The 23289-nt window shown below is 42.1% G+C and overlaps 1 protein-coding gene across 4 annotated transcripts in view; it reads right to left on the bottom strand.

Annotated features, from left to right (window-relative positions):
* GLCCI1 (glucocorticoid induced 1) overlaps window positions 1-21910 on the bottom strand; it is a 57707-nt gene extending 35797 nt beyond the window's left edge. For 2 of the 4 annotated variants that reach the window (XM_087774244.1, XM_087774234.1), the window contains exons 1-2: window positions 20944-21909; window positions 529-680 (exon numbers count right to left, since the gene is read on the bottom strand). In XM_087774244.1, coding sequence (XP_087630370.1) covers window positions 529-680; window positions 20944-21400 — 609 coding nt within the window. In that variant the 5' untranslated portion in view covers window positions 21401-21909. Of the gene's footprint in view, window positions 1-528; window positions 681-20943 lie in introns of all 4 variants that reach the window. The other 2 variants (XM_087774249.1, XM_087774259.1) reach the window with 1 other exon arrangement.
* Window positions 21911-23289: the final 1379 nt, after the last annotated feature.

Here is a 23289-nt window from a genome sequence, read left to right on the forward strand (position 1 = left end):
TTGATTTCCCCTCTAGTGACGAACTGCTCAATTCTTCTTAACAGTAACCTCTCTCCTTCTCCTCCCCCGCACGCATACAAATACACTTTTTGAGACTCTCAGATTTATTACCACAATTTAATAAAATCTTAGTTTGTCAGCCACTACTATTATGGAATCTGTTTCTTAAATAACACTCAGCACAATTTTGCATATAGCAGCTTCAAAATAAACCAGATACAAGGCTGAGATTGAAATCTGCTTATTTAGCCTCAACAGATCTGCCCACATACAGAAAATCGTTTTTAACAACTGTTTTCTAAAGGCATCAAAATATTATCTGTTGCATACCATGTTACTGAATTGACACTGATTAAAAAACACTACCGTACCCTATTTTTAGGGTTTTATATTTATAATAAAATTAAGTGAACCCATATTTCTTCAGAATTAAGTTGAGCTAAGATTCCAGATCAGGTGATAAAAGTATTATCAGGAAGACATCCATTATACAAAACATCTCTGTTGTCTTGTTTTACAGCTTTTTACCTGAGTAGATTTATCTTTCATACATGAAGGGTAGTGTACGTGGGGATCACGTGGCCACTGTCCTGTGAGGTAAGGTCCTGTTATTGTGTCCAAAGAAGAAGTTCGTCTTATGGTACCAGAAGTTCTGATTTGCTGGGATTTTGGCCTGTCCACTGTAGAAAACCAGAACAAAATCAACAAAAGAGTCAGGCTAAATTTGATATTGAATGTTAAAAGCTAGCTATGACACACAACGGCAAGAACACATCAGAAACCTTTGTCTAAATGCCAAGCTGAAAAGAATGCCATCACATCAAAGTAAATAACATCAGACAAAGGATAAAAAATACAAAAGGCAAAACTTAACAGTTACAAAAACCAACACCACATAAAGTGTCCATATCTGCAAAGAACCAGGCTACTTATGCAATATATTTTCATCAACAAAAATCATCAAGCAAATTTAAATACAGTGATGATGCAACTCAGGAAAGCCAGACATATAGAAATAGAAAATGTAACATAGTATCAGTATTGCGTTACTTTTTTTTTTTTAAAAGTCAGCTTGCTTAGCTTTCTAAATACTAAAACACAGATCACGACAAAAATCACAATTTTTAAGAAGATGCATATCCGATTTCTTGCTCTCATGTTCGTCATTCCAGATTATTTCCAAGATCCCAATACAGGCCTTAGCAAGCTGAAATCGTGGGACTGTGTGTTTCCCCCTGACACAGCTCAGGTCAAGGCAGCTACCATGTTTGTCTTCACTCATCACAGCACCTGCAATTGTTGACTCCTCCCTGTGCTTCTCTCCCCATACACCTAGATCATGGAACACTTTTTCCTGCATTTCATTTGGAAAGCAGAGAGTAGGGTGATTCATGAGATTGTTCTTTCCCACATCAGAGTTTTACAGCATGTTCTCTGGATCATCTTGCTTTGTCCTTTAGGCAAAATTACTTCATATACTCATTTTCTAGAGTTTACATAAGCCAACCTAAGGCCTACATTACAGCTACTCTCTATCTTGCTCACCCCTACTAAAAGAAGTTTGCAAGTGGGATTACTTTCAAGTTAGTCACACGCTACACACTGATCCGACCTACCGAAACCCTACTCACTGCTCAGAGCTGGAGAGCAGACCTGCTAGCACACTTCTGAGACCAAACATGGGCACTGACCTCCACATGCATTTTCTCCTTGTTTACCATCTAGAATTGCTGGATCTCAAAAGGCAGACTCCATCATCAGTGTTTTACATAGCATTCAGCACAATGATTAAAGTACAGCTTCCACTAATACAGCATGCTTATAGTATGATATAAGAACAAGATAATGTTAAAACAGACCATTTTAGAGAAATGCAGAGCTGCTGAAACACTTCATTAACAACTAATTTTAGGTGAAGAGTTCTAAATAATGCTGTGAATTGGAAGCATCATAGTATATCATACTGCCTTTGTATAATATAATGCTTTGATTGCAATGTTATCTATAAACCAAATCCCTACAATTTCAAACACATCTATCCTCATAGGATTCCAATTGTGACAAATTTGCATTTTAAGAAATATTTTATAACTATTAAAAGTAAGAAAGCCTGAAATCCAAAATAAAGGTGACAAATTTTAAACACGAAAACGGTATTTACATTCACGCTGAAACACAGAAGTACCTAAAGGGTGCATACCTACAACGCATTCTTCCAACCTTGACTGCCATGCTATGGCACTACACTACTTTCCCAGGTAGCTTGAGTTTTGAAAATTCCTCCAAAAGCTCTGTTCATTAGAAATACATTACATGCGAAAAATCTATCAGGAATTTGTTAAATACATAAGTAGTTAAGTATGTTCAAAAAAAACAAAACAAAACAAAACAAAACAAACCCCCCCCACACCTTTTACAAGAAGTTAAAGACCATGCAGAGACAAACTGGCAAGACAATGTCTGAAGATGGGGAAATAAGGACTAAGCAAAATTTACCTTTGCAAACTTTATATTTAAAAACTCTTGCTGAAAAAAAAAAAAAACCAAGCCCACAAGAAAACACAAGTCCAAAACACACAAAATATATACAACCAGAGAATGATCTAAGGTCTGTGTCTTGTTCTACACCCAGAGGAAAGGCAACAGCAATGCTGGCATTAATAAGTCACATAATTGCCCTGCAAGGGCAATGGACACAAACACCACCACAAGTTACTACATTTGTATTTTGCCATGGTGATCTTGGAAGCGGACTGCAGGACACTGTCAAACTCTGAAGTCAGGAGAAGGAAAATTCAAGACACAGTCTCCTAAGTCCCTACTACTCTTCACTATTTTTTTGAATCACAGGAAACGAACCAATGACACCACTGCGCAACTGCAGAAACCAATCTCGGTTAGCACTCATGTAATGCCATCCCTACTCCACTGCTCTCTGTGCTCCTTCCATCTATTCTGAGACAGCATGCACAGATGTATGAACGCACCTAGTAAGGTGATTCACTGAGTTAAACATAAAGAAAACTAAAACCTACCCAAAAAAAGTCATAAGCACATGGTTTTCCCCATTACAGGCAGGTTGGCTGTGCTGCTTTTGGCTGGGGTAGAGTTATTTTCTTCATAGTAGCTAGTATGGGGCTGTGTTTTGGATTTGTGCTGGAAACAGTATTGATAACACAGGGATGTTTTCATTACTGCTGAGCAGTGCTGACACAGAGTCAAGGCCTTTTCTGCTTCTCACCCCACCCCACCAGCGAGGAGGCTGGGGGTGCACAAGAAGCTGGGAGGGGACACAGCTGGGACAGCTGACCCCAACTGACCAAAGGGCTATTCCATACACATATGATGTCATGCTCAGCATATAAAGCTGGGGGAAGAAGGAAGAAAGGAGGGACATTGGGAGTGATGGCATTTTCTTCCCAAGTAACCATTACACGTGATGGAGCCCTGCTTTCCTGGCGATGGCTGAACACCTGCCTGCCGATGGGAAGCAGAGAATGACCTCCTTGTTTTGCTTTGCTTGTGTGTGTGGCTTTTGCTTTACCTATTAAACTGTCTTTATCTCAACCCACGAGTTTTCTCACTTTTACTCTTCTGATTCTCTCCCCCATCCATCCTGCTGCAGGGGGAGTGAGCGAGCGGCTGGGTGGCACTTAGTTGCTGGCTGGGGTTAAACCACAACATTGGCATAATATAAGGGGCAGAAACAACCACAGGAGAGCCAGGAGGAACAACAGGGCTGCAGCAGCGCTGAGGTCTGTTCAATAAAAGTTTCAGCTCTCACCCTTTTATGCTATATATCCTTAGACCATAAAAAAATAAAGGAGAAGGGATCTGCAAGCATGAAATTTGAAGGAACTTCTACAAATTAGCATTTGACAAACTGTCTTGTACAGTAATGAACTTAAAGATGACTGGATGCCACGGAGAACAGAGTTGAACTGGACCACAATAATGGTGGCTCAGATCAGCCTAAAATGTTTTCTAAATATTAAAACTGCTCTCAGGATTTATTTCTTAACTTTGCTTTTCTCACCTCATTGTAAGTCTGGCTTCTTGCTACTCTAGGAGCTACTACAGAACTTTCACTTCTCCCCACACTTTCATTACCGATGGGATTTTGATGCTCCTATCATGCATATCCTTCTCCAGTCCCAATCACTTTGTCCGGATGGAAACCTCAGCTTCGGTTTTCTCACAGAAGCAAAAGAAAAGTGCAGCAAGTGCCATCCAATATCTGAAGCACTTCAACAGCTCCTGAAGTTAGCCAACAGACTTCAGCATCCAGAAAGGCTTCATCAATATTCAGAAATTTCTAAAATTACAGAATGATTTTACCCAAGTTTCAGACTATACCACATCCGACAGTACTGGAGTGTATGAGTGGATTTTACTGCAGTGGTAAGTCAGAACAATTCTGTTCTGTTTCCCAGGGATGTCTCACATGGAGCTCAGCTCTACCTCCAGAGCAAGTAAACTTTGGAACACAGTACTTGAGAAGCGTAACGTTACCTGAAAGAGTTAGCTAGAAATTACGAAAGCAAGATGCATGCTCATAGGAAAGCAAAATACGTCATGTTATTTAAAATATGCCACAAGTTTTAATGGTATGTATTTAGGGGCTATTGCTACCCATTTCTAGTTATAAATGATTTTACGTAAAATGGCACAAGGGTCCACCTGAATACTATAGCTGGTGAAACCTGGCATGATCCTACCTCCCAGCAGGAATCAACTAAAATAAACTGCATGAAATCGTGAAATTATGGTTCTGCATGCTGCATTGAGAGCCAAAAGAATTCTAGTTATACCACCTAGACTGACTGAAAAAAGGTTTCCATTTCTCTGCCAGCAAAATGTAATTTAGTAAGAGACTAACACATGACAGCTCTTTTGAAAAGGACATAGGGCTCAAATAAAACCATCTGCTACAGCTCTAAAATGAAGAGATTGCCTTCCCATCCAACATAGAGGCAGCTAACCTGCACATAATCTCAAAACCATGTTCACAGTCCATTTTAGCTTAAATAATGCCTTCTGCCGTGCGTGCAATGAGGAAAATCACCTGCAGCAGAAGAGCAAGATTGACAGCTAGCATTGGTACCATTATAAAAACGGCTTCCGCTAAATCCACCAGAGCTCATCTGTCAGCATCTTTTCTTCCCATCTCTCTTTCAGCAGTTAGCAGATGCAGTTCAAATTTGGCCAAAACTTTTCCACTCACATCTTTGCATGGATATATCCAGCTTAAAAAGACTAGAATTATCCTAAGAACTTCTCAGATGACACAGATTCCTCTCAAGTTGAGTGAAAAACATGAAATAAAAATAAAATTCACTCTTCCCTAAAACTAGGATTATTAGTATTGTCATCTCATTATCGATGTCAGCTAACTGTGACACTCTCCTGCCAAAAGGCTAGACAACATTCTTGCAGTAATATCTTGATTTTTTCTTGAAGTTCATCTGTAACTTAAACTATTTACCCAAAACAGCCAAGTCATTACACTGTGAAATATCAGTACTAAATTCCACAGTAAAGTTTCATGAGATGTTGTTTCTCTTCAGTGCAGTTGCTAACACTCTGCAGAACCTTCTGGTTCACCTTCAGAGCTTCTAGTGAAATGAGTCCCAAGCTTGGGTCTCATCCGTTCCTAAAGAATTTCGGATTTTACCTAGGAATTGAACACAAACTTCAAAAGAATATTCTCCAAAAATACTAAAGACTCTTGGAAGGATTCACTTTGATGGATATCCTAGTCTGCTTAAGACTCTTTTCAAGATCTCCAAAGTCAGAGTTCAAGGAGTCTGGCTCAAAGGAGATGTAGAGACTAGATACCACATTATGAAGGAGTATCAGGTATTTCTAGGACATTGCTACTATAGGTAATAAATTTACAACAATCTGCAAAACTAACGATTCAGAAGTGCCTGTGTGAATGCCTCTTAAATAATGAAGTACGTGGGAACACAGCATGGGAAATCATAAACTAGAAATGGAAAGCTGAATATTAAGGAATGGTGACCCACAGCAACTACTAAGAATGATGGCCCAGCACTTCTGTCGTGGCGACCACAGCAGCGCCTGCTGCTGACTGCCCCACACATGTCTAGTCAACAGTCCCCTCTTCTGTTACACCTTCTACAAGCATGAAAAGGGACACCTCTGCTCTTGCTTGCTTCAGACAATGATTCCTTGAGTACTACAAAAGTAGACTTTCAGATACAAGAGGAAGAACATTCTCTGAAGAGTCTGGTCAAGGGGTTTTTTTGCCTTTTTGTTTGTTTTTTAAGCAAGTATATAGTGATACTGTACTGATTCCTGAATGCATATTTGGTCTTTCCTACTCTGATTATGTGGGTAGATGGACAAACTGGTGCATGTTTATTTGCAGAATTTGTCTCTATGACATTGCAAGGAAAAAGATTGAATAATGGGGATTTAGAGGCCACTCAAAAAAAAATATTTCAGTCCTCATTCTCAAGAAGGCTTTTCTCTTGTAACTGGAGCCAGAATCTCTCAAGAAAAGGATTAACGAGGGATTTGGGGTCCCTAGAAGTTTTACTCCACAGGATAGATCTATTGGCTCAAAAGACGTTTCCCAGTTGCCAGTGACTGACGGACTTGTTTCTGACCCAATCTGCAAACTGGCTGAATGACTGCATTAACGGTTTAGAGTGGTGCAGAACAACAAAGAGCATACTGTTTGCCACGTACTGTTCATACAAAATAACAAAAAATAGGACTTTAAATAGCAACTTAAAAAATACAACACCCTAATATGTAATTGAACAGAAAAAATATGAAGTTATTGCAGTCTTCCTTCTATAATTTCAAATTAAACATCTTAATCTCTTTAATAGCTTAAAACAAAGCAAAATACTAGCTTTTTCAATCATTTAAAATGCAGTACAGTGTTTTGCTACCAAAAGGATATTTCTAAGAGGACATAACAAGAGATGGTCATTTCAAGTTACCTTCTGATACATCTCTAAAAATACTGTACGTTCAGCACCATAAAATGTCTGTCTTCATTATGTGCACCACATTGGTTTTGATTCAGTTGTATCAACTTCAGAAATTATTCCTAAGCTTCTATTTTTAGAAACTGAGACAGAGGATGACTAAAAATGAAGGGTGATGACATTCTGAAGTAACTACTCTGAACAGACTGACATAATCCACTATAATTTCTTCTCATTATCCATAACATTGAACCAACCAAAAAAAAGGCATAGAACAGCACCATAATATAACCAAGGCTTCAACAAGCAAACTGAACAAGCAGAAAGCAGTCTACTTCGTGAGATCTGAGACCTTTTCAGAGATCCAGGTCCATGAATGATGTGCTTTCTACATTCAAGATTCTTCAGGGGAGGAACAAAGGAGAAAAAAAAAAAAAAAAGGTGGGGGGGGGCAGGGGTGGGGGAAAAGAGGAGAACCAGTCTTCCACATAGGCCATTTTACAGTTTGGTAGTCAGGACAAATTCTGTTTTGTACCTGACGAGGCTTACAAGAATTCAAACTGAACTGCGTGAAACAGCAAGTCTATCAATACAAGAGGTAGACTATACTGGGAAAATAAAACAGAACAAAAACAGTTTGCTCTTTCAAAGGAAAACTGTAGACAAAGACCCACAGTAAGGGTTTTGAGTTATCTTTTATAGCCATGACTGAGCCACCTAGAAAGGGAAGAGGTCTTCCAATTAGTCACTGAATCCTACAGGTAGATCAAGGCACTCCCTTCCATCAAGGAGGTTTTATGCACGACTCTTCAAGGACGTACAGCTCTACTCGCCTAACTGCACAGGAAGGCACAGCACTCGGAGCTAGGCTATAGGTACCTGGAGGAAGAGGGACAGATGGATGAATCTGTAGGCATGCAAATTTCATAGGACCTACAGTTGACTCAAAATCTTGGTTGCCTATGCATATATGTTGAAACATGGTCTCTGTCTCATGTCCCTATTCCACCCAACTACAGGTCAAGTAAAACGTGACTATGCATATCTTTCAGAAGCCAGATTTTGTTCACAGCGAAACTCCTCTGTTTAAAATCAACAGTATCCTTAGAGATCAAGCATAGAAAGAACGCTCTAATCTCAGTAAGAAAAGTAAACAAACTATAAGGAAGAAAGTTTCAGCCTTCTAAAGGTAAGTTATTCTTCTAACAAAGATTATTGGTGGCATGTATAGGACCTGTATACAAAAGACCAAGCATTTAATATCACAAAAGGCTGCTTTGTTCAACAGATATAACATACACATTTGTCCTCTAACAGGACACCAGGTATGTAAAATGCTAATTCCAAACCTTTCAGATTTTTATTTGTTTCACATTTTTAGAATATATTTTTCTTTGTCAGGTTATCACTTCAAACTTAAAACATTATGCAAATACCTAAACTTAGTATCATTTAATAAAGTACCTCAAAAATGTTCCTACTTTAAAAAGTTAAAACAAAATTGATTGGAGCTCAACAGCTAAGTACTTGGGAAAAAGAGCACACTGAAACAGACAACGAACCATTAACTGTTGTGCACTTCTGCAGGAACAGAGAATTTTCTTCATTTTAGTTCATTAATTTAGATCTGTTGAATGATAAATTTATTCAATATCGAGAAATGAACTAGGAACCAAAAAGAGCACTAAAACTGTGGGTTTTTTCTTTCCAGTGTATTGATAATTAAAATCTTGAAGGTAATTATAAACACGTGCAATTACTTCAGTAACTAAAGATAATACCACCTTTGTTGAATAAACTTGATGACTCTGAAGGGATTGGGTTTTTTGTTATAATACTTACAATTTAACAAAATATTGTAGAAAAGTGATGCTTTTGTACACCTTTAATCTAATTCCACTTTCCATCAAAATGCAGCTGGACGTAATTATGAATAAAAAAACCTTAAAAAAATCAGAAGGCATGATTCACCATTTTCACAATCAAAATACACAAAGAACTGTAATCAATCCACTGTAGGCTATACAATGCCATCATAATGATCACCTACGATTAGAGATAGAAAGCATTCTTCTAGCTAGAGCTAATTATACTAATCAAGAATAATATTTTTTTCTGAAAAAAATACTGAAAAACAGAAATGTAAAACCAGATTAAAACTGATTGCTTAAATCAGGCTGCTCAACTTTGCTGATTAAATAAATTATCTTTTCATTATCAGTTAAGTCATAGAAACAAAGAACTAGAAACAACTTCCTAAATCAGGAGCCCAGTTCTCAACTATCACTGACAAAACACATATAATCAGTTAAAAACAGATTACAAACTCAGTCCTACAGCACCTGGGTATTTTGCCCCCCCAATTCCTACTGGAAAAATGTTCCAAGAAGATTTTTCTTTTTCCCCTGATGGTTTCAGGCCTTCTTATAGTTTTCCACGTAAACATTTACATTGTCAAACCAATCCACCCATTCATGTCCTAGCACTACATTACAGTTCTTCCTTCCCACCTCTCCATCCCCTTCCCCACTCACTTGGATTCAGAGAAAGCAATTGTGTTTTTATTCAGAGTAGATTTTCTTTCATCACTGCGTAGTTAAACTCCTAACCTAGTAGTCCTTCTCTGACTCTAGTCCAGTTTGATTTTATCTTTCTTAAATTGCAGAGCACCAAAATCGTGTGCAGTATCCCAGACGATGTCTCAGCAGGCCCCTATGCAGCAGGTTGCTCATTTCTGCAAGACCTGACCTGTGCCCAGTACTTTTTCCAGTCACTTCATGTTGGCAGTTTAGAGATCCTACCATCACCCAACTCCACCCTCCAGTGTTTTCAAATTACATGTTCCCACTTAGAGGAAAAGATATTCTGCTCAAGTACAACCTCACATACATAAATGTATGTAACAAATTATTATTTCAATTCCCAAGGTCCTTCAACCCTTGTTGCATAACCCTCCTGCGTACTAATTCAACCTCTCAAAATTCATCAATGGTTTCATCACCCTAATTTTAAAATTTGCCTAAGCAGATAAGATCTACTTCCCGTCTAGAAAATCAGTTCTCTTATCAAAACCACCAGGTTAGCATGACACAATTTGGAAAGCTCATTTTGCACTTTGACATTTCTCACTGCTTTCCACCATCCTTTAAAATTTTTTTTGAAGTTTCACCTATAGCTGAATTTAGACCAATAGATCTCTACATTTTAGAACTGGACTCAAAATTTTTCGTATTTTAGAAACATCAGCATCATCTCTGCTATACTCAGGTATCTATTCTCAAATGGTGTCACCTCCTATTCAGAATAGCACCTTAGAAAGTTGAGGGTAAGCATGAACTTCCGAGCGGGCTTTTCTGGAATCCTGCAATGGAGATCACTGAATTGACTTTATTAAAATCTGCAATCTGTATTTATCATAGTCTCGGTAATTCCTAATTCCAAATTACCCTCTCCCTTAAAATTTCTTTCTTTTTTTTTTTTAATCTTCCTGGGTTAAAAAAAAAAAAAAATCACTGTCCTTATTGAAAGTTGATTACTTATACTTCATCCTGGTGAGCACAAAGCATTGAATAAATATCTGTGCTATTTCCTCTGAGATTTTTGCTACTATTCCTTGGAGCTGATTTTGAAACCATACATTCCAGCAAATGAATCTCAGACCATCCTTAATCTCTTTTTTCTTGGTACCGAACAGCTGCAACTACTTTTTCCTTATTTTTCTATTTGCATGTTTCTGTTGTCTGTCTTAAAGCGCGCAAAGTCCAAATCCGTTCGGGTTTTAACAATTCTCAGCTAAGATTCACTTTTTGATTGATATTGTGACATCTTTTTCTCAGTTCTTCCTGCTATTTCTTGCAGGCTCTCTGCTTATTCCTAGCGGCCTTTTTGAGATAAATGTCCACGCAATCAGATCACATCCTTGAGTTTTTCTGATGTTTGAAAGACTCCAGTAGTGTTAACATTTTTCAGTAGAACAGATTCTCTCCGTATTCAAGGCAGAGCAACCCTGTTTAGCCAAATTTTCAAACTATTTCCTTCTGAAATCTGAAACTTTATTCCAGATTTATGAATTTTAGAACATACACTATGTAGGATTTTTTGCTTTGCTGTATATGCATGTAAATTTGCATGATTAAAAGAGGCCTAGCTGTAGAAAACACCTAACATTTATTGAATATACACTGCCAGCACACCCATTTCTTCTGCTTCTCCCACATTTTGAGTTGTCAGGCTTGGTAATTCCTATCTTCAATGTAGCCAAACTGAGTTTCTACTATAATTCTCACAATCGAAAGATCTCCCTGCATCCTCCAACTTGTGTTAAAGGTTACACACAGCACAAAATAAAATCATGAGACTCCAATAATCTTAACAGGCTAGTTCCTTCTTTGGAAGAATTAAGGTAGATGTATACAACAGTTTCACAAAATTAATTTTTTTAATTGTTTAAATACATGTGCTGTTTAAATACATGGACTGCACACTTCAATACACAACTTGGTTTGAAAGCATGAGTGTCTCTGTTTCTACAGTAATGCCCAAAGGTTATTCGGATCTTCAGTGTGGACAACTTCCTAAGTTGAATACGTGTCTCTGGTCATTTCTTTGTATGGATGTTTCTCAAATACACTTTACTTTTGAACATGTGTGAGTTAATCACATTTTTGCCCATGAGAAATTCTTCCCTACAAGATTAGGACTTTTTCTTGTTCCCCTTGAAAAGAACATCAAGTATCTAAAATGTATTTTATGGTTTCTTTGTGGGGAAAGAAAACACCGCAAAGGTGATTATTCAGGGCAGGGTATCCAGTACAACAAAGGTGCCACTGAAGGCGAAATACCAGAGAAATCAGAGTATGAGAGAAAGGATGTGTAAGGGTATTCCACTATCAATTGCCACAATTAAGTAAGCACAGCTATCAGTTAAGAAGGAAAATTTGAAGCCCTTAACTGAAACTTACTTCTGTGAAGACAGCTTCTCCTTTAACCTGGCAGCTTCCCAACTACTGTGTAAACCTAAGTCTTATTCTGCATTCTTCAGCAGTTAGCTGATATTTTTAGAGTCACACTGTTCAAAGTCTGTTCCGGGACACTCAGCATAAATCTGGGTTTAATTTTTAGTTAGCAAGTCAACTCTCCATTACTTTGAATAAGAGAAAATTAAGATATCATGTATAACAGAAAGATTCTGAATTATATATGACATACTGGATACAGAGGTATAACACCGAACTGCACAGAGTCAACACTGCAAAGCCACTCGGGTTTTGCAAAGTACTTTCCAGCAGCCCAGACTCCAGCAAGACTGATTAGCTGGCATGCCGCACTGAATTTAAGCTGACTCCATGCGTGAGAACTGCACTCACCAAACCCTTCCAGAGCACAGACCGCACCACACTGATACCTGCTGTGATCATCAGCATCTTCTAGTCCTACTGGCCTAATGAGCTCTGCCGCAACGTGCAGAAGGAGCGGTAGTGAGACCATGTTAAATACCTACCGAGACCTACAGGTCTCGTAGAGCCGCTCACTGGCTTCTCCACACTGTGAGTCAGTGGCCTGAATTCTGGGAACATGGTGCAAAATTTTCAAGGTTTATCCAGCAACATTTCTGATCCAGCATGGGTACAGCACTTCATCTAGTGAAAGCAACTGTACTGTTATCCTTGGAAGCCATATGTTCACAAGCCTAGGCATTTTTATTTGCTCTTAGGTAACCTGCTCCCAAATAGCCAATGGCTGACTGCATGTCATACTCTGAAGTAGTAACCTTTGTATTTACAGGCTACTTTCTGCAGACTAGGATTAACAGAATTAGCTAGTGATCGTGTATTGAATAACCAGAATTTGTTTTCTGGTAAGAACACATTATCTCCGAATCACAGTTTGGTTTCCAAATGCTGACAGATGTCAACAAATTATTAGAGTTTTGATTATTTTTTTTTAGCACTGCAGCCTAAGCACCTATATTAAAATGTTTAGGTTTTTTCTAACCATGAAGCCTTTTCAAAAAAATGTAGACATACAGGTAATCCAGCTAGCCAACCTTCACAAAGTATTTCTATCAGAACTCCAGAATAGGCACTGTACACCAAAACACCAGAGATTAAAAGGCACACAATATAACAGTACCCATTTTGCCATACATTTAATCAGTTCACAACTGAGTGGTTACTGTCATTTCCAAAAGACAGATTTATACTTACTAAAACAATATTAAAATTCATATAGCTACAGAAATGAGTTTCAAGTTTGCAGTATGAACACCAGTGATCTTGCAATGACCAGTCAAGCCAGTTAGATACGAGTGTTAATTCCTGAAATTTAGAAGTGTCTACAAATAATCTTGCTTAATGCCTTGTGGCGAGAGTGTAGGAAAGGAGGATGAAGCTAACCTTGTTCAAACAGGTGACTTGCACTGTCCAAGGAACGGGACACAAATTATTATTCCAGTTTAGACTATCTCAAGGCAGAGTGAGAATATTCTACAGTGGATTTTAGATTATTCAAAAACCATGACGGAACTGCTATCGTACTGTTATTAGTCACCACTATTATGAGCAAAATACGAGACACATTCTTCCTGAAGAGGAAACAAAATGTGTAGTTTGGGTAAAACTAGTTTCAGGTTGTACAAAACAAGTGGCACATAAGAACCAGTGTTGTTAATCACTCATCTGTATTTGATTCAGAGAATGGTATCCATTGCAAACAGCTACTCCTCAATTTAACACCAGCAGCAAAAGCTAAATCCTTATAAACACCAGCATCTGTGTCATCATTTATTGTTAGGGCACATGCAACACTAAATAAGGTCTAACCAATACAGTGTCTTGCATTAAGGTTTCAAAACCCAAGCTCATAATATTTTATGACCTACTGGGAAGTATATATTGTCTCCAAAGCAGCAATATCTAATATAGAAAGCTAATTAAGAGATCTACTACTACAAAAAATGAAAACTTTCCATCAAAACCATTGGGTCCATTGATCCAACACCAACTGGTTACGTTAATCCCTATTTATGAATTGTTTGTGCAGAAAACAGTTATTGCTTGAGTGTAGACACCCACACCTTCTGGGTGTGGTGTGTCCCATCCCCCCCTCTCCCCATCAGAGAAAACTAATCTGTTTTTAACATGGTGATAGTCAATAGTTTGGTAGGATACAGCAGCAGCAGCCAATGAGAAGCAGTGCGGATACCAAAGGAGCAGGGAAGGTGCAGAAGGGAAATGAACAGGACCCGGGCAGAGGCAGTATTACAAGGCCAGAGACAACAGGCTGAAGGCACTCCCCAGCATGGCCCCACTTGGCCTCGCTGGGTTTCCTTCCCCAAGATAAGCTTCTAGCAGCTACATGCCCTCTTGTCTTACTAGTAGCAGAAGACGTAGTCTAAGCAGAGTCATCACCAGACAGTCCAAGGGGACCATGTAAGGGAACAGCTCTGGTCCTAAGTCCATATTAGCACAGCTGGGAGAGCAGGAAAGGGCTCCCGAGAGAGCATGTATTTCAGTTTCAACCATTGGTGAGTGTTTCCATGGATGAGATCCTATCTTCAGAAAAATAAGAGTTGGAGCATGGAGAGACTGACTTGCCATTCAAAAGGATTGATATTACACACTGTATCATGACACTCTGTGTGGTATCCATACTGCAGAAGTCTCAAATTGTGATCCCTTTCAGTACCCATCAGCTATTTTCAAGCTTTAGGATTTAATTTCTGATTCAAAAATAGTCATAATACAAATTAGTGGTGGTGAACTTCAGAGTCAAATCAGGAGGGGAAAAATTAAAGCATAACTGAAGAACAATCTAATTTTTGGAAAGAAGCAAATACACACTCAAAGTAGAAGAATTAGATTATGAAGTACAAACATCCATTTTCCTTCACTCTGATTCTCTTCATTTTGCAATTGCCCACACCTTAAAAGTGGTGACACAAAGGAAAAGGGGAAAATCTCAGGCTGACAAGTTACTCTGGATGTATACCTTCTAAAGATGAGATGTAAATATTATTTTGGCTAAAAATGCCTTAAGCAAGGGTTTAGGCACTACAGGTTTACATGGGAGGCAGCATTGAAAGAAAGAGAACTCAATGCATTTAAATATTAACATTGAAGCAAGATAATAATCATTAACACGGTTAACTATCTCAAGCCTTGAGCAAAATTTTCCAGTTATGTATCTTTACTACAGGGTCCTTTTTTTCATCAATAAATGATACTTCTCAAAAAAATGCAAGTTGGTGTTTAAACCCTACTATATTAACAACTTTTCTTGAACATACGCATGGAGAACTAACCATTGTGTCAAGTGTTGGCAACGCTTTTCTCTACTGAAGATATTGCCAACTGATTTAAACAGGAACTTTCATTTTCCACTTGTGGGGAAAAAAAAAGCTATTACCTTCTTCAGATGAAGATAATTACTCAACTGATGAAGTCCCATAAAAAAAAGTATTTCAAATATTCACTTACACTGAAACATTGAGGAGCATATACTTTATTTCCAATAGGTTTTGCATTGTTACAACTATTGCTTTCAAGTCCAGGTTGAACTGAAATCTCAGAATTACTGCATCAGTTATATTTTTTTTCATGACGATATGTAGAGTAGTAGCATAAACCCCATTTTAAAAATAACTAGCTTTCCACTGTGAATTTTAGCAATATAGCAAAGCTCAACAACTCATTATGTGTCAGTCTATACTTGGCAAACACTGCCTTTTTTGTAAGATTCGAAGATACAGTCCCTTGATCTACCCTCCCTGTATTTTAAGATACATTTTAAGAACCTCCGTTCACCCCACCACCATGGGAAAGAAAAGGACAAAAAACAGGAACCATGAATTTCAGAAAACAAATTTCAGTATTAGCCACTGTTTTACCATGCATGGATGTTGGCAAGTAACTTCAGTTTAGTCATATGTAACATGCTAATACTTGCTTACATCCAAAGAATAAGAATTAATGGTCAGGTAGTGATTTAAAAAAAAAAATATATATATTATATATATACTTTATAAGTTATTTCTCCCATGGGGAAGGGGGTGCTTTCTTAATAGCTAATGCCTTGCTACAGTATCATTCAAGTTCAATGTAGACAATACCTTTCTGTTCTTCTTTCCTGCAGTTGCTTTAACACCTGAAAGAAGCTCAATTGATTTGTCTTCTGAAACATATTTATTAAGCACATCTAATATACTATTCTCATTTAAAGTGATGTTAAAACATGTAACTAAGAAGCCTTTGAGTTCAAGACAACTGGTTCAAATTTAGCCAGTGTCTTATTTCACCATATTGTATTCCAACGTAAGCTATTTTGGGAAGAGAGAGGGACAAAGCTGGAGCAAAACTGTTTTGGCCATACAATTATGGGAATACTGCTATTATTCAGGCATCAGGAAATAGGAAGCGTCACAAAAATTACTTCCTTACCTACATTTGTTAGAAATAAAGGAAAGATCTTCTTGATCTCTGGTATAAACGCTTATGATGCCAAAATATTGGATGGCTCGAATCCAGGATATTAAAATAGTTCTGCCTTTTGAAGTCTGAATTTTGGCTTTTTAAATACTGATATCCCTTACAAGTCTAGAGATCAGCAATATTGTCTGTCTTACTCCACTCCTCACTCCACTAGCCTTTCATCTACTAGCATAATAGATATACATAATTATTACTCAGAACTGCGTTATGCAGTTGTTTTGCATCTTTTTTAATTCCTTTTTCTTACTAATGTTGGCAACACTTCAGGAGTTATTTTGAGAAGTAAAAGATATTGGGAACCTTTAACAGCCAAATTGATTACAATATTTTTCAGATGTCCTCAAAACTAATCAAAATTTGATACGGAGAAAAGTTTGTACTATAAACTATGTAAGTCAAAGTTAGAAAAATATGAAGCATAATATTACAGTGCCACCAGAGTTAACACTAAACAAATCAAAGCATTCGATGAAAGCAATATTGAGCTTGAATCATACAGAAGTTATTTACACCCTTCTTGTATACAAAACATCACACACCATGTGAAAAACACAAACTAAACAGGAAACCCATTTTCTCATGTTTATACAAGCTACTTTACATAATAACAGAAACTACTGATTTTATCCAGGTAAGGCAAGAAAGAAAACAACTTGCTTTTTTTCCTGTAAAACGTAAGTGTTCACAAGCAAGTAATATGTTTTGTTTGACCTGTCCAAGGGGGTTTTTTGGATTATTATTGGAATGCCCTTTGTAATAAACCACGCAGCTTCACAGTCTGTTGATGTTACATTTATGCAATCAGAGATGCATCAGATATATTCCCTCTAAGAAAACCATGTGTTGTTAGATTCAACCAGACACTTTCTACATTGCCAACTCTCCAAAACACGAACACAGGCTATAAAAAAATATCTACTAGTAAGGAATGAACGTGTTTAAAAAAAAGGAATAGACTTACACATTGCAGGTTTATCCTACGATATCAGAAGGGTTTTTTCCCCTTTTTTAGCACCTTGAAATTAGCGTATATTGTTCATGATTTCTCATCCATTCAGTATCAATACTAACCAAATACAAATACTGGCATCGATGGTTTCCGAACAACTACAAATCCCCAAATTTGCCTAAAGAAAATACCATCAAATTCTTAAAGTTTCAGTTCTAAACACACAGGGTTTAGCTGCAGAACAAACATTTACGGCATCCTAGAAAGAAGGGAGAGAAAAGATGATGATGGGAGGAGAAGCAGAGCATGCCGCTTTCATTCATGTAGTAGTGATGTCAACGCCTGCAATGGTAGTTGCTCTGACCTGTAGAGGCTCAAAGCTGGAGTGTTTGCACAGAAATCTCCTTTATAAAAGGAACCTCTGGCAAATCACTAAAATCCACAACAAAATAGCTTAGTAGGATACCCAATTCAAGGAATCTATATTGGAAAAGGCTGAAAGGAGGTGGGGAAGGGGCAGGTGTCTTAACAAGAGGAAAACATCTATCCATCAGAATTATAAGCAGTCTCCAGCATGAGCATATCCATGAAACAGTCCAAGTCAGACTGCAGAGCCAAAGACAAACAGATCTCCTGCACTGGTGAGGAAAACAACAGGATTATACATAGAGCCTAAGCTCACATTTTACAGCAGTGGGAAATGGTTTTGAAAAACTAACAAAAAAAACTTAATCAAGTCGCTTCCCCAAGACTCACATACTGGTAACAACTATAAATAGCTGGAGCAGCACATTGTTTAACAAGCTGCAGCAAGATGGTCCATGTTTGAAAACAGAACATTTTTTTTTTTTTTTTTACCTCAAGTCCTCCATTATTACTGCAGCAGTCCTCCCGTTCAGCAATCAATTTTCTATATACTACCATCACCATATAGACTACAAACATCGTTTTCAGGATCCATACATCATGGACTAAAATGCTGAGAACAAGCAGGGGAACAAAGACAAAATCCTGCCCTGTGGCATGCAACTATATTCCAGATTGTGTAAAAACAGCTCTAGGTTTTGGGGGGGTTTTTTGTAACCTTTATTCATTTGCGAGACCGAAGAAATAGGGTATATCTTATTACCCTTGCCTGCTAGAAAATGGTGCCTGTATTTCGGTAAAATAAAGCTGTTGACGTGTGCAATTGTGGTCATTATTAGGGCGATCACGTTGTTTTCATTCATTCATTCAGGATTTGCTAGAGGATGTCAGCTTCTGCAGCAGCAGCTGGCTTGACCTGGAGGAGGGGGAACAAATTCCTCGCAGCGCATACAGATTACAGGGTGCATTTCTTGACGGACCATTTATGATTTTGTACATTGCACTCATTAAACCGAACCAAGCCATGTATGCTGCTAACACGGTTCACCGTCAGGCAAGCTCAAACAAGTTTAATGACGGAAAAGTCATTCAGTACTAATTTATAGTCTGATTTATTAAGGCCAAAATAGCCCATAGATGAAGACGACTGAAACCACTTTCTAAAATTAAAATTTCCCCTCCAACAAAAAATTTGTACGTAATAATGAAATACTTCACAGCTTTGCAGTATTTTTCCTTGCTTGCAGGTAACTGCCCACATTCCTCCCTCTTCAATACACCTTAAGCATAGACCTTCATACACTGCACCACTACTATGTTTTCCTCCGGGTTCCCATAATTAAATAATTTACAGTATTCATCATCAGCATCATCACTATTCATATGCACCGATTTTTTTCTTTTGCCTAGTTTCCCATTAGCATTTTCCAAAGGTTAAAGAAGGAGGAAAAAAAAAAAATGAAATCTACATTTAGTATTTCATGCAGTGGGAAAAATATGATCTTTAAAATTTTAAATGGAGCTTGACAGAAGCAAAACCACTGAAGCCCAGTTCCATTTTCAAGCATGCAAAAACTTCTGCATAAATAGATGATCTTTGTGAGAAATAAGTTATGAAGCATCTCTGTTCAGATTATAATACAACAAATTTGGTCATCTGCATAAGCACAAATACTGTATTAGGTAAATTAACTCCATGCGTAACCGGCAACGACATTCTGCTCATTTGCAAAATGCTGCCCATGTCCTAGGACCGTTCCGATGACAGAGATTTGCCTAAGTTACAAATACCACAGATTGTAAGGTTTTACTACACATTAAAACTGAAGGGGGGGGTGTGGGGAGAAGGTAACAGATTCCACTGCTACAAAACACATTGGCAACCAACGCAAACCACAATTTGCCACAGAAACGAAACACAGTAAGACTTAAGGAAGGGACAGAGCAAGCAAGGGGTACTGAACCACATAAAACATTCCCAGAAAGAGATGATGTGTGATACCTGATAGCTACAGCAGGATAACATTAAAAGTGCATTTAGTCTGATTCATTCAGCTGCCAAAGTGATGGGGGAAGGGGGGAGGGAGGGGGGAGGTAAGATGGCCACTGCCACTTTAACACATTCAATAATTTAACAGACAACCTGACGCAGGTTAAGTTGGACTTGCTGGGAATCAATTTTACATTTTAAACTTTATAGGCCTATTTTGGCTACGTTGGGGTTTGGGCTTTTTTTTTTTTTTTTTTTTTTTTTTTTACAGTCTCAAGGATTCAGTATTAACTATCACAAGGAAGCAGACTGTTATTTGTTTTTAAGCATCTCAATATGGGAATTTCCTTTCTGCTTCAGAGTCTGTGCTTGAAAACATTACATATTTCAACCTAAGACGTTATAAAAACGCAAGCCTTTAGGAAACCGAGCTCTGCAGAAAGGAAGAGCGTTTGAGGCTTGGTTTTAACACACACTTAAGAACTGGGTTGTGACACCCCAGATATAAATCTGACCCACTAACAACCCGCACTAAATAATTACACCTGTAGACGGGGAAGCGGGTTAATTTTAGACTCGTCCCTCTATTGCACACATCCACTTCCAGAGCCGGCACGGAAGGGCCGGAGGGAGCAGGAGCCCCGGGCTGCTCCCCTCCGCAGAGGGGCCGGGCTAGGGCGGGGGCAGCCGCCGGCGGCCCCCCGGGGGCTGGGCGGGGGTCGTCCCGCTCCGCTCCGCCCGGGAGGCGCTTCCTCCGAGGCCGGGGCTGGCAGGCGGCGCGGGGGGAGAACGGGGGTGTTTTTCCCAAGCTGCATCTCCACCTCGCCCGAGGAGGGGGGTGACATTTAAGGGCTCGGGACGAGGGGCTTTCCCCGGCTCGACTGCTGTCCCGGCAGGGCAAATCCGGGTAGGGCACCGGCCCCGCTCCCCGGTGGGGTGCGTTTTAGGGCTCACCCTCACCTCCCCCCCGCCCGCTCTCCGGGACTCCAGCGGGGCTGCCGCCGCCGGGCCGGGCCGGCAGTGCCCGGGCTCCCACCCCCGCCGGCCCGCGGGGAGGGCAGGGCGCACCCCCACCGGGGGGCTGAGGAGAGGGGGCCGGGGGTGCCCGGAGGCAGGGCGGCCCCGGCCGGGCCCGCACCCCCGGGGGCAGGGAAAGAGGACGCCGGCTTTGTCCCGGTGCTTTACCTCGGTACACCGGGGAGCTGGGGCTCCGTCTCTCAGGTGAGCTGCTCCTCCTGCTGCCGCCGCCGCTCTCCGGCGAGCGCCGCTGCCTGCCCTTCACCCTGCCCGGCTCCGCCGCGCCGCCTCCCGCCGCCAACGGCGGCGTCGCGCTGGGCGGCGGCGGGCTGCCTCCGCCGCGACCCCCGCCGCCGCCCCCCGGCCCGGTATTGCTGCCCACCGAGGCGGAGGGGGACCGGGTCGGGCTGTGCTGGTTGCCCCGCAGGAGCTGGTACGGGACGGTCGCTCGGATGGGCTGGAGCAGCCGGCTGGTCCCCGCCGCGCCTCCCCCGGCGCCGTTACCGGGACCCCCGGCGGTGCCGCCGCCGGCAGTGGGGGACCCAGCGGCGCCGCGCCTCATCCTCTGCGGCGGGGGCTGGTGGTGGGACGGGGGGGTCTGCGAGGAGCTGGACGAGGAGGACATGGCGGGGACGCGCAGGACCTGGCGGGTCACTCGCTCCGGCGGCTGCGGGGAGCCCGAGCTCGGCCCCCGGCGCCCCGCATGCACCGGCCGCGGCGGGGGGGGGGCGGGGGGGGGGGGCGGAAGGAGGGAGGGGGCGGGGCAGGACGGGACAAGCGCTTCACGGCCCGAGGGAGTCTCCGCGCCGCCCGCCCAGCTGCCCCCGGCGCTTCCTATCGGCGACGGCGGCTGCTCCCACGCCAGGCTCTGGCCATCGCTGCCCGCCCCAGCGTCGCGGGCACCGGGGGCGCTGCCGAGCCCCGCGGCCGCTCACATCGTACAGCGCTGCCGGCTCAGAGCGGTCGGCGGCGGGGCGCGACGAGGACGCACGCAGCCGGAGGGGGTAGGATGGGGAGGGGGGGAGGCGCTCGCAGCCAGCTCCTGCTCCAGCTCCTGCCCCCGCCAGCGCCCGGGAGCCGCGGCCAGCACCATCCGCTCCCCGCGCCGCCCTGCCTCCGAATGGCAACGCGCAGCCCCGACGCCCGGCCGCGACGGGCAGGGGCGGCGGGCGGGCGCGCCTATTGGGCGCCGCCGCCGCGCCAGCTCGGGTTCCATTGCCCGGCGTCGCCGTCGCTCTCGGTTCTCAACCAATGAGAGGGCGGTGTCGCGCGGCGGGGGGCGGGGCGTCGCGGCGGGCCCGCCGGCGGGGGAGGCGGGCTGAGGGAAGTGGGATGTGGCACCGCGGGAGGGGCGGGGAGGCGGCCCGGGGGGAGGCGGCCCGGGGCCGGCGGCCGGCGGCGTGGTGCCCGCCGGGGGGCGGCGGAGACGGGCACGGCGGTCCCGCAGGCACGTGGGCCGGGCGCTGTCGGTCTGCGGCCGCCCCGCGGAGGCGGCTGGCGGGTGCGGGGAGAGAGGAGCCGTCCCGCGGCCCGGTCGTTGGCGCGCGGAGCCGTCGGAGGCGGCCGGGCCGGCGCGGGCCCGCTGCGCTCGGCCAGCTTTTACCTCAGGGCGACGGGCAGTTTCTCCCCGCAAAGCTGCCTCGGCCTGCCAGCGCCGGTAAAGATGGCCTCCTCCGCTGGTCGGGTGCCGCCCGCCGGCGAGGCCGGGCCCGGGAGGTGCGAGGCCGGGGGGGGCCTCCGGGAGACGTGGCGGTGGGGCGGCCGAGCCCGCGGGGCTGTGTAAATGGGGAGCACTGGGCTGTATTGGCGGTCGGTGGAAAGGGAGGACGCAGCTCCCGGGGGACTGATCAGCGAGGTGCCGAGGTGCGCTCTCGAGTTTGAAGTTGACTTTACAGACATGCTGACCTAATGCTGACTACAGAGAGCCGGTACGCTGAGACCCGCCCCGCGCTACCCGTAATCCCACAAGACTACACCTCTAACCCACTTCCCCCACTCCCATGGCTCAGAAATGGAGCCAAGTCACCTGCAATGAAGCTTATTCACATCCATCATATGTGACTGTCAGACCTTTACAATAATTTTCCTTTTGGTAAAGACGTTCTTCAAATTCTAATTGTAGTTTCATCATTTTATATAAGTGTATATGGAATTCATATGATTTTTTTCCTAATGTATGTCCAAAAACACTTTCCAGAGAATGTCAAGAGGAAAATAAAATTTTTACAGTGATACTGAGAAAAGTGCTTTTGTTCTAGGAGAAGGAACTCCCACTAGATGAATTGATAACATGAAAGGATGGGACAGAAAGAAAACAAAGATTAAGATGAGTAGCTTAATAGCTAAGAAAACAAATGGCTATAAGATCAGAAAGATAAGTTGAGCTGAGTCCATCAAGAGAGCAGTGTTTATGTTGGATCTGACGCGAATAGGACGCTAATGGAGGTGAAGGAAAAATGCAGTGAGTCTTGCTTTGGGGAGGAAGCCAGCTCAGTGTGATGGCCTCTCAGATTC

This window comes from Nipponia nippon, unplaced genomic scaffold, assembly GCF_047370975.1.
Source record: "Nipponia nippon isolate SJK-2023a ecotype South Korea unplaced genomic scaffold, ASM4737097v1 scaffold_1, whole genome shotgun sequence".
NCBI lineage: Eukaryota > Metazoa > Chordata > Aves > Pelecaniformes > Threskiornithidae > Nipponia > Nipponia nippon.